This window comes from Coffea arabica, chromosome 7e, assembly GCF_036785885.1.
Source record: "Coffea arabica cultivar ET-39 chromosome 7e, Coffea Arabica ET-39 HiFi, whole genome shotgun sequence".
NCBI classification, from domain to species: domain Eukaryota; kingdom Viridiplantae; phylum Streptophyta; class Magnoliopsida; order Gentianales; family Rubiaceae; genus Coffea; species Coffea arabica.
The window spans coordinates 21,790,270-21,800,637 of NC_092323.1; the positions used below are offsets into that span (position 1 = coordinate 21,790,270).

Here is a 10,368-nt window from a genome sequence, read left to right on the forward strand (position 1 = left end):
TCTGTGGAATTCCCTCTAAAATCTCAGAAAAATCCTCAGGTCTCTCAGATGTATAGATCTGCTGAAAATAATCAACTATCTCCTGGCATGTTTCCTCTTCATCCTTGCACCACTCACCACTCCTGTTTTTCAGCACACTGATCCTATTCATCCTCCTCCTCCCTACCACCTTAGCATGAAAATAACTCGTATTTTTATCCCGTTCTTGCAACCACTTCACCCTAGCCTTTTGGCTCCAATATGTCTCCTCCAGTTTATAAGCCTCTGCCAGCTTTCTTTTCAGACTTGCTAACTTAATTCTGTAACCATTACCTCTGCTCTCCTTTACCTCTTTGATCTCCTGCTTTACCTTTAGAATCAAGCTCTTAGAATTACAGCACTTCTGCTTACTCCAACTAAGCAAATCCATTCTAACTTTTTTGATCTTGGATTGAACCATATACATCCTTGAACCCCCTTGCTGCCTTTCCCAAGCACCTCCTATAACTTCTTCTATATCTCTGTGTTGTAACCACCTCTTGTCAAACATGAACCTCCTCTTCCACCTTTTCCTTTCAGGCTTGGTATCCAACATCAGAATACAGTGATCAGAAGCCTCAGTCTCTATGTGTGTGCACTTTGCCTTCTCAAACCTCCTAATCCACCCTTTATTTCCCAGAATCCTATCAATCATTTCCTTCACCTCCCCTCACTCTTCCAATTGTTACACCAGGTCCAAGGAACACCTTCAAATCCAATATCTACCAACTCATTGCCATTGATAAAAGAGGTAGAGTCATGAAAACTCACATCAGCTCTTCTCCTACCTCCCCATTTTTCAGCATTTGAAGTGATATCATTCAAATCCCCCATAATTGCCCAGGACTCCCCCCAAATGCAACTTCTTCTAGCTAAGACCTTCCACTGCTCACTCCTAACACTAGCATTTGTACTCGCATAGGCACAAATACACCACCATTCAGCACCAATCTCACAATCATCAATGAGTAATTCTATAGTGAAACTGGTAAAAAGCACCTTTTTCACCTTCAATTCCTATTTCCATAGAACTGCCAATCCTCCAGCCAATCCTACTAGATCAACCACAAAGACATTATCAAACTTAATCCATTGCTTAACACTGTTTAGGAAGCTTTTTTTCTTTTTTGTTTCTGACAAAAAAACCAAAGATGGAGAGTAGAGTCTTATGACCTCCCTCAGCTGGGGAACTGTCAAGAGGCTCCCCACACCTCGATAGTTCCACACCATAGCTCTCATTTAACACTTAGAGCCCTAATAAGGGTGGGCTCCAACCCCTCAGCTATTTCCATCCCCTCACAGCTCCCTCCATCTGCCTTTACCTTCTTCTTATTTTCCTTTCCCTCCTGTTCCCCCCTATCCTCCTATTCCATAGTCTCTATCTTCCTTTTCCCTCTCTCACTCCCCCCATCCACCTCATTGACTTCGACCAGAGGCCTTCTCCTACTGACTTCCAGAACCAGTCTTTTCCATGTTTTGTTTGCCTTATACACTCCTTTCCCTCTACCCCCTGCTTTCCCAGCTCTTTCCTGTCCTCCATTTCCCCCTTACTTCTTTTACCTTCCTTCCCCTCCCTCAACACCCTGCTCTCACTCCTCACCCCATCAATCCACATAAGATCAGTTAGCTCTTCCACTAACCTCTCACCTTGGCTCTCCCCTTGATGCAGCATTTGATCCTTTCCCACCCTGAACCTACCCTGACCACCAACACCCCCTCTTCCTAGCTTGCCATCACCTTCCTCCCCCAGCTTGCCATCACCTTCCTCCCCCAGCCTCCTCTCCATTTCCTTTCCCACTCCACCCTTAGAACCCCCATCCTTCCCAATACTCTGCTCAATCAGGGATTCCATTCCCCCCATATGACCCTTACTGCTCCCCTCTCCCTCACTATTAGATCCTACGCCCTCCCTCTCATGAAAAGCTGCTGTATAAGTCAGCAGCAACTTTTTATCCTTAGTCGTATCCTTTCTCATAGTCTGAGCTTGGGATTCCTCCCTTTCAGCCTCCCATTGTTCATTCCCATTCCTACTTTTCCTGTTAGGACTTCTAGGGTAACTAACCCTCAGTCAATTCCCATACTGAGGTTCTCTCTCCTTATCCAATCCTTTCCTCCCATAGCTTCTCTTATTATGCCCAACTATACCACAACAAAAACAGAAGTCAGGACATTTTTCATACTTAAATTCTATCCACTTCACCATTCCATTACTCTTAACCATAATTCCCCTTGGTAAAGGAACTGTCAGATCAATTTCAGCAAGGATTTTTAGATGTTTACCTTCTTTCCCTCCTCCCTGGGAAATTATCACATCCTCCACCCTTGGAAAAATGCTTCCAACCTTTCTGCCAACCTCCTTGGTGATCCAATGGATCGGGATATTCCAGAGCTGAATCCATATCAAAGTTCTACTCAAAGCCTCTCCATCCTCTTCCAGGCCAGCTCTCCACCTCAATAGGATCAGAGGTTGACCGTCATAGATCCACTGTCTCTTATTCAACACCAGCTCCATGTCCTTCTCCTTCTCAAAAAGGAATTGAAACAGGTTGCGACCAATCTCCACCACTCTCAGGTTCCTCACCTGAGGCCACATAACCCCTACAAAACTCCTAATACCTCCAATGTTTGCTAGTTTGTCCCCCCAGACTTTCCCAATCAAACTCAGTTCACACTCCCTGACGCCTTGCGCCACCTCCTCCTCCTCCAAACAGACTCCCTCTCTTTCTTCCTCTGATAACTTGAACTTCCTTAAAACCTCCTCTATACTGTCCATACCTCCTTCCACAGACCACACACTTGAGAATTCCAGTAGCTACCAATCCGGCACAAATCCAGAGTCCGTCCGAGTCCTTCGATGCTTCCTTATTAGCTCCCAGCACCAGCTACTACTGCCACACGCAAAGGAGACAAAGAAATCAGAATAGAAAGAAGACAAAAGCTAACAAAACCGAGAATAAAAAAACAGGAGCTGATTGATTAAATGCAGGTAGGCCACATCTCATCGCAGAAGATCAAACAATGACAAAATTATAGCTATTACAAGCAATAATCCACTACGTGATCAGGTTTAATGAAAGGAATTTGTAAGTTTACGTGAATAGAGAGCTTTTAAAATTGGGCTTTTACTATATGAATTTATACACTAACAATTATTATCATATCTTACATTTATATGTTTCCCTAAATAACATATGTACTTTTCCAAAATATGGACACTTGAACACCGTCCTAATGAGTGCCCAAAGGTCTAATATCGTTCGCCAAGACCTTTGCTTGTGGAGCCGATGAGCGCACAAAGTAATTACTAAATAATTACACACTAATTACTTTGAAGTTTGCTACATATGCTCAGTAATTGCGTCGAAGTTTCGCAAGTTTAAGTTCATCACGTAACCACTTAAATCACTTAATAGTTGACCAGTAGCAGACCAAGCAAGCCATGGTCTTTTGATAATTCTGACAACGATTTCAACGACTTGACTAGTAGTAGACCAAGAATGTGAATTTGTAGGTCGATATTACATTTATTGTGAGACTGTCTATCATAAACTTGATCCATATCAAATTTTGAGCTTACCCCGCTGCTATTTCCAAGTGTACTGTGTCTTCTGATGTGTCCATTGGGCAAGCCTTTGTTGTACCATACATGGTTAATAGATTGAGAGCACACGACATGAGTATTCACTTAATTTTTGAAACTCCCTTCATTATTAGTTAATAAAAAAAAATTTTATACTTAAAATGGTTATAAAATTAAACAAAATAGGGTGAATTTCTTAGGGAGCCTCTAAATTAGCTCAATTGCCGATTTTGGCAATACATTTATTTCAAGTCTTAAATTAGCCCCTCAATAATGGAAAATGTCAAAATTTGACCATTCAAGCTATTTGTAGCATTAAAGCTGATGGATTTGAGGGCAAAATTCGATGAATCCAATGGTAAATATGGAGTGAATGATCAAAATTTGAGATCCTTTATTGTTGAGGAAGCAAATTGAGACTTGAAATAGATATAGGGTCAAAAGTTGATGATGGAAATAGTTTAGGGACACCTTAAGTGTATAAAATATATTTTTTTGGTCAATAGTTTACCAATAAAATATGCATAACTTACCACACAACTAACAGAAATTACATTTTTTTTCACACATAACTAAAAAAAAAAGTTATACATTTCTTTTTTGGTAGAAATAGATGCATGTTTTAATCGGTGGATTGATAATTTATTCTAAAGAAAATAACAGAAACAAAGAATTTTTAATAGTTTAGTGTCTAGTTATGTCATTTAGTCATGAATTAATCAAAGTCATAAAAATTCTCTAAAGTAGCACGCGCATCCGGACCCATCGAACAGTAAAAATCCCTAAAGGCCGAGGTGAAAGCTTGACAAATTTTCAGATTATTCTAAAGAGATTAGAGCTTCTTGGACCCAGAAACATAACAAAAACATCATTAATCGCAAAGTAAAAGCCAACAGAGCATATTGAGATATAAATACATGGATGCAATCAGCATAACCGTAAACATCAGGAGCAACAATTATAAAGATCGAACGCAAAGAAAGCTTTTATAATCAGGCACACGTAAATGGACAAAATCAGCAGAAGAAAGAAATGAATAAAATAAACAAAAAGGCTGGAAAAACTTTTACAATGAACGAATATCCAAAGGCAATCAACATCAGTTGAGAATTCTTTTTAATAGTTAAGGACATTCGACCTACTAATTGATGTTTCGCTAGATTAAAAAAAGTTGGTTTAGTTACTAACAAATCTTTGTCAAGCCTTCTTCGTGCCGTAATCTTTTTGCTAATTATTAATGAGTCAATGCAAAGTCTATATCGAGCTGTAAGTTGCAGATTGGAGCAATGTATGTTGATACATAATAAAATTTGGGCTATGTGTATATTATTTTTATGAAATATAATCCACTAGTTTTTCCTGCTTTCTCCATGATACTGGTAGACATGGAACTAATTCAGACTGCAAATCTAGAGTACTCCAAAGTTATGTGACAGGGCACTGAAAGATTTAAGAAAGAATGTCTTTTAATCTACCCTATTGACAAAAGAACTTGACAATTTAGCAACACATGAGAATTTGAAGAAATCAAGAAGGCGACCTTGAAGAACTTGAAATGACTTATCACTCAACTGACTCGAAATCTCCAAATAAAATTGAAGATTAGCTTTATCCTGAGGTTTATATTTCATTAGCTACTATTTGTTTTGAGGGAATGGGAGTGAAAAAAAAGGAAAGCAAGGAAACGGAGAGACAAAATTTTTTATGTTTCGGTTGATTTTTGAGGAGGGAAAGAAAAGAATTGGAAGGGAAAAGGAGGAATAAGAGTAGTTATTTTTTAATAGTCTGTTTTACGTCCAAAGATGGGCGGAAATGAAGGAAAAGTGCACTAGAATTAATGAAAATTTTAAAATTTCCTAAAAAACTTATTATGTATTTATAAATTAGACTTTTAAAATATGAGTAAAAGTGTAATTTAAGTGTAATAGCTTCCTTTCCTTTTGTAATCCAAACAAGATGCACTGATTTCAATTTTCTCTACCTTTCTTACTTTTCTTTTCTTTTCCACCAGTATCCTTTCGTTCCATTTCCTTCAATCCAAACGGTGCCTTAGGGACTGGACTGCTTCTTATCTAAGAAATTGAGGAATGACTCATTCAATCGAGTGGCATAATATAAAAGATATTTCAATGGATTTTTCAGAATTACTTAATGATTGGACCCAAACGTAGTATAAAGGAATTAATTAGCTGGTAAGCATAAGGTGTCTAGTATGACTTTCAATTTCTCCCCTTTGCTCTCTTCCTCATAATTTCTAGAGTTTGTGCCTACCACAAAAAAACAAATTAAAAAAGGATAAAGTATACTTTATCCAAAATTTAAAGGGATCTAGTGCCTCCTTTCAAAAAAAAAAAAAAAAACAACAAACAAACAAACAAAGGGGATCTAGTGCCTTAGCTATCAGAGAGGTAAATGCTAAATGAAAATAGTCCTAACATTTTTTTTTGGGGTAAGTGGGAGATACCTCCTGCTTATAATTTCTCACATATTCTCACCTAATCCAATTATCCCCAAGTATTCCTAGCTTAGATTTTAGTAATTTGGAATTAAATCATGTGGATCACTTCCAATAAAACGTAAAATTTTTGTTTTGTTCGACTACAAATCATATTTGAGAATATTCAGATTTTTTGCTGGGGTGTGAATTCTTATTAGAAAATATGCACTTGCTGGTTGGTAGTCCTCCTTGCCTCGCGCAGTTACATTGACGATTTCGGCATTCACTAGAGTATTTTTAGCTGACTATGGCGGTGTGAAGTTTCCAACTGCGAAAAATTGTGTTCTTGATATAAGAGATTTCTCAAACTATCAAATAGTGGCTAGTGTAAAAGAAAGTCTTAATTGACAAGCGAATAGGAATCGGCCAAAACTTCATTTATTTTGGATACTACAGAGTACAGACTAGATGCTAGGAAAGGTCTATCTCTTGAGGTAGGGCATGAACTGTATCATGCTGGATTTGGTAGAGATAAAGGTCCAGATGCAACTAAAAACAAAAAGCAAAGAGGCATTTACCAGGAAAAGCAAGTGCACGAGCAGAGAAAGTTCAATCTGGAGTTGAAGCGATAGAAAAGCTATTTCTACTGTTGAAGTCAGTCAAGCAAAATCCAGTAAACAGTAGCGCCGTCAAAAGCATATGCTGGATTACTTGCATTAGAATATGATGATAGTGGATTCGCATGGATTCGCATGTTCTTTTCTTTCTTTCCTTCCTTTGCCTTTCTTACCACTGCTGCAATGAGATACAAAAAGGTGTACTTTTGTTCTCAAGTCTCAACATTTTGGCCTTTTCTCCTTTCCATCTTTTCTAATAAAATACCAAGGCTTTTTATCCCCTTTCACTTTCATTTTATATACCTCAGATCCTGATCAGACTCTATGCAATTCACCTAGTGCTACTAACTGCTTTCTCCTTTTTGTTTCTCTATTTTTGCTCCATGCTTCAGTAAGCGGATATCCTTTAATGTCTCTTCTTCATCAACAAATGAGATGGGTGATATTATTGGTTTCTCGCTCCCTCATTTATGCCTCTTCTGCCTCACCTCCATACAACCAACTTTTCTCTCCATCACTTTCTTGATCTTCCCCTTCGCTAACAAAACAGTCTCTTTGTGCCACTTTAAGATGACTAACTCTTGATAGTCTCTTTTCCGGTGTAATAATTAAAGGTGAATAGCTAGAGTTGGCTAGAACACAAAAGTATGTTGATCAGATAGTATTAGGGTTTGATTCAAATTGAAGAAAAGGGAGTAAATTACCTTTTATCCCTTGTATTTTAGCACTATGATATAATTCTCCTAGGGTTTCAAAATTTATACCATACCCTCTTTGGTTTGTGTAAAGTAAGTGGCGGAAGGAGGGTGTGGCTAGCAGTGGCAGGAATACTGCAAAATTTAAACAACCTTAATATGTGCCAGAATTGCATTTTGCAATTCAAGGTTCTTGTCTCCTTGAGAGGGTTAATATGTGGACACCCTATTTTGGATGTATATAAATCATACAAGCTCTTGCCAGGTCAGAACATCTGTCGAGCTTATCCAAGATTGAATTAAGTGGACGGTCGGTTATAGGATCCTCACCACATAAAAATGTTGCTAATTCTACTGATCAGAATTGCTGAAAACGAATATCTATTCCACTTAAACTTCCTTAGCGTCCGTTCTTTTTCCTTTACAACTCAGTTTCCTTGTTTTTTCTACGTCTTCCCCTAATAAAATACTAATAATGCTCCTGCTCGTCCCTTTTCCCCACTTTTCTTTTTGTATCCCTCCGGTCCCGACCAATATGCTAGTGATTACTTCTTTTATGTGAAATGCTTCAATGAAACTATGACCCCTATTTTTTCCCCTTCATCAACCTATAACATTGTAGTAGCATTTGCTCTCCACTAATTCTTTTTATAATTTTTTTGGTCTCTCTTCATTAATTTAATAGTAACAATCCTCACCCTCCATCCATAGTGATGTCACAATGCTGTCGTCACCACAATTTTAACCCCATCTTGCCCTAAGAATTCTTCGAAGGAACTGAATACGCCCAGAAAAGTGGTCGTTTGTGGAGCGAAGAGAATATGCCCAGAAAGCCTCTGAGCTTTCGCTACTCAACAAGTTTTTGCTTGTATTGGAACAAGGGGAACGATTATACTGATGGGTTTGCCTGCCGAGTGATCATGCGTTACTCATAAGATTTACGTACAAATTTTCTCTGATTTTCTGAATCAACAAGTTAGAAGATGTTACTTAGTATCTTGTTTAACTAATGGCACAGAAATGAGATTTCAGTACTTACATTATTTAATTTGTTGATTAGAGAGAGGCCTTGTTGGCTTGTTGGACGATTACATACTTTTCTAGTACACTTTGGACAATTTCGAGTAAACAAGATCGTTGGACAATTCCCTTTAGCATAGCAGGGGACAGTTTCTTCGAAGTTCCACATATGCATTTACTCATCGTTGTAGGACCATATTTAGGCAAATTTAAGAAAAGAAAAGCTTATGAAGATTCGCCTTTTTTGAGTCTTGAGTTTTGTCATTGATGGTTATCTAAGGATGTATTTTTGGAGTTAAATGTTCCATTATGTCCTAACTGCGTTTTAGCATTTTCTTTAACAGCATACATAGTTCGACCTTTTGCCCGCAGTGAAGTTGACAAAAAGGGGCCATGGTAATGAGGTGTTGCTGTAGCCCCGGGCTTTGGTCTGGTGGTAGTAGCCTAGTTAGGTGAGTATCACTATTAAGGATCGAATCTCCGGTAAAATAATCCACACGGTTTGGACAGGTTGATGTGGAACACGTATGGATTAGTATGGTAATTCAGGGTACAACACGTGGTCATATGACAAAAAAAAAAAAAAAAAAAAGTAATGAGGTGTTGCTGTGTTGTAAATCTACCCCCACCTCAGAACTACTGCTTTGGTTACACTCCCTTTAAGTTGTAGACACTCTTTCACCGCTTATCCAATAATTCCTACTTTCCAACTTCAATATTTTGCTTCTTTTCTCCTTCCAAACTTTAGACACAAGAACCCCTACTTTTTAAACACTCACATGATCAACTAAAATCTTGTTAGATGCAGCGACAATTTAGATATTTTTTCACTTCTAAAATCACAATATTTAAATATGATCCCGTCTTCGTGCCTGCCTAGAGGGCAATATGAGCTAGTAGTTAGAGAAAGTGCATCATTTATTACAAGAACTTAATGCATAGAAGAATGCAAAGTAGTAGACTAGCAAAAAGGAGGGAAGTTGAGAAACTAGCTGGTAGAATGGTTTAAGTAAGACTATTTTGCCACAATTAAATCTTGTCCATTTAGACTCGTAAACTTTTCAAAGTCTTGTGATTAATTTCCATGAATTAGACGAAATGTAGGATGCAATTGCAGAGAATTTTCATGAATTAGATGAACTGTGATTAATATTCCGGGAGTTGTTTTCCTTCTACAATGACCCATACACATTACAGGCATGAGCAGTTCATAATTTGGTTGAGGCGCCTACAACAATTAAAAGTATTGGACCCCAAAACCTACTAAATTCTAACGCCTTTGAAACACTATATGCGGACGTCCTGAATTTGAAGGCTACACGTTTAGGAATTTTTCTTCGTTATTCTTGATTGGATATCTGCATTTAAGGTTGTTGGTCTATTCGTTTTTCTTTTAGCTTCATCTTTTTTATAAAGCCACTAAAAGGTTTTATTTATGAAAAAATTTATGATGTCACATTAATGTCAAAGAATATCTTCATTGGAGAAAGAAATTTATATTAGCTCAAAAATGACAAAAAAGTAAGGTGGGGTTTTGTACTTATACGTCCTTTGGGAGAAACTTATAGAGGTCATCCAATTAAGGTGATTGCCGCACTACATACAATTCACTTTGTGCATAAATGCTTTCTGAATGCTCAAATCTCTTATTCAACTATGCAAATTTTTTAAATTTCAAATTTTAATAACGAGCAAATACATAAAAAAAAACAAAATCTATACAAAATTTTTTTGATAAAGTTTGCACTTTTTTTTTTGTAATTATCCAACATGCATTGCAGACTATTTTTCTTTTTGTTGACAAGAGAACCTGCAACTGCTATACTCTCGCTGGGTAAACTCCACCCCGACATTGCAGACTACTTTTCTAAAGATTAATTTTGTCCCTCGTGCATTAGATTTTGTTATTCTCATGGAAAACTAATTACTTTTGTTATTTTAATGTAAGTGGGAGGGTTGGAACCCAAAACCTTCCGCTTACATTCCCCCAAATCACCAAAC

The 10,368-nt window shown here is 37.7% G+C and overlaps 1 protein-coding gene across 1 annotated transcript; it reads right to left on the minus strand.

The window, feature by feature from the left end:
* Positions 1-2,086: 2,086 nt before the first annotated feature.
* On the minus strand, positions 2,087-2,791 carry LOC140011296 (uncharacterized). Its single transcript, XM_072060080.1, has one exon. It carries the CDS (start codon positions 2,789-2,791, stop codon positions 2,087-2,089), a length of 705 nt encoding a protein of 234 aa, XP_071916181.1.
* Positions 2,792-10,368: the final 7,577 nt, after the last annotated feature.

Bases quoted from the DNA above. Each gene is read 5' to 3' on its own strand.
- LOC140011296 (XM_072060080.1), bottom strand. From the start codon at position 2,791: ATGGACAGTATAGAGGAGGTTTTAAGGAAGTTCAAGTTATCAGAGGAA.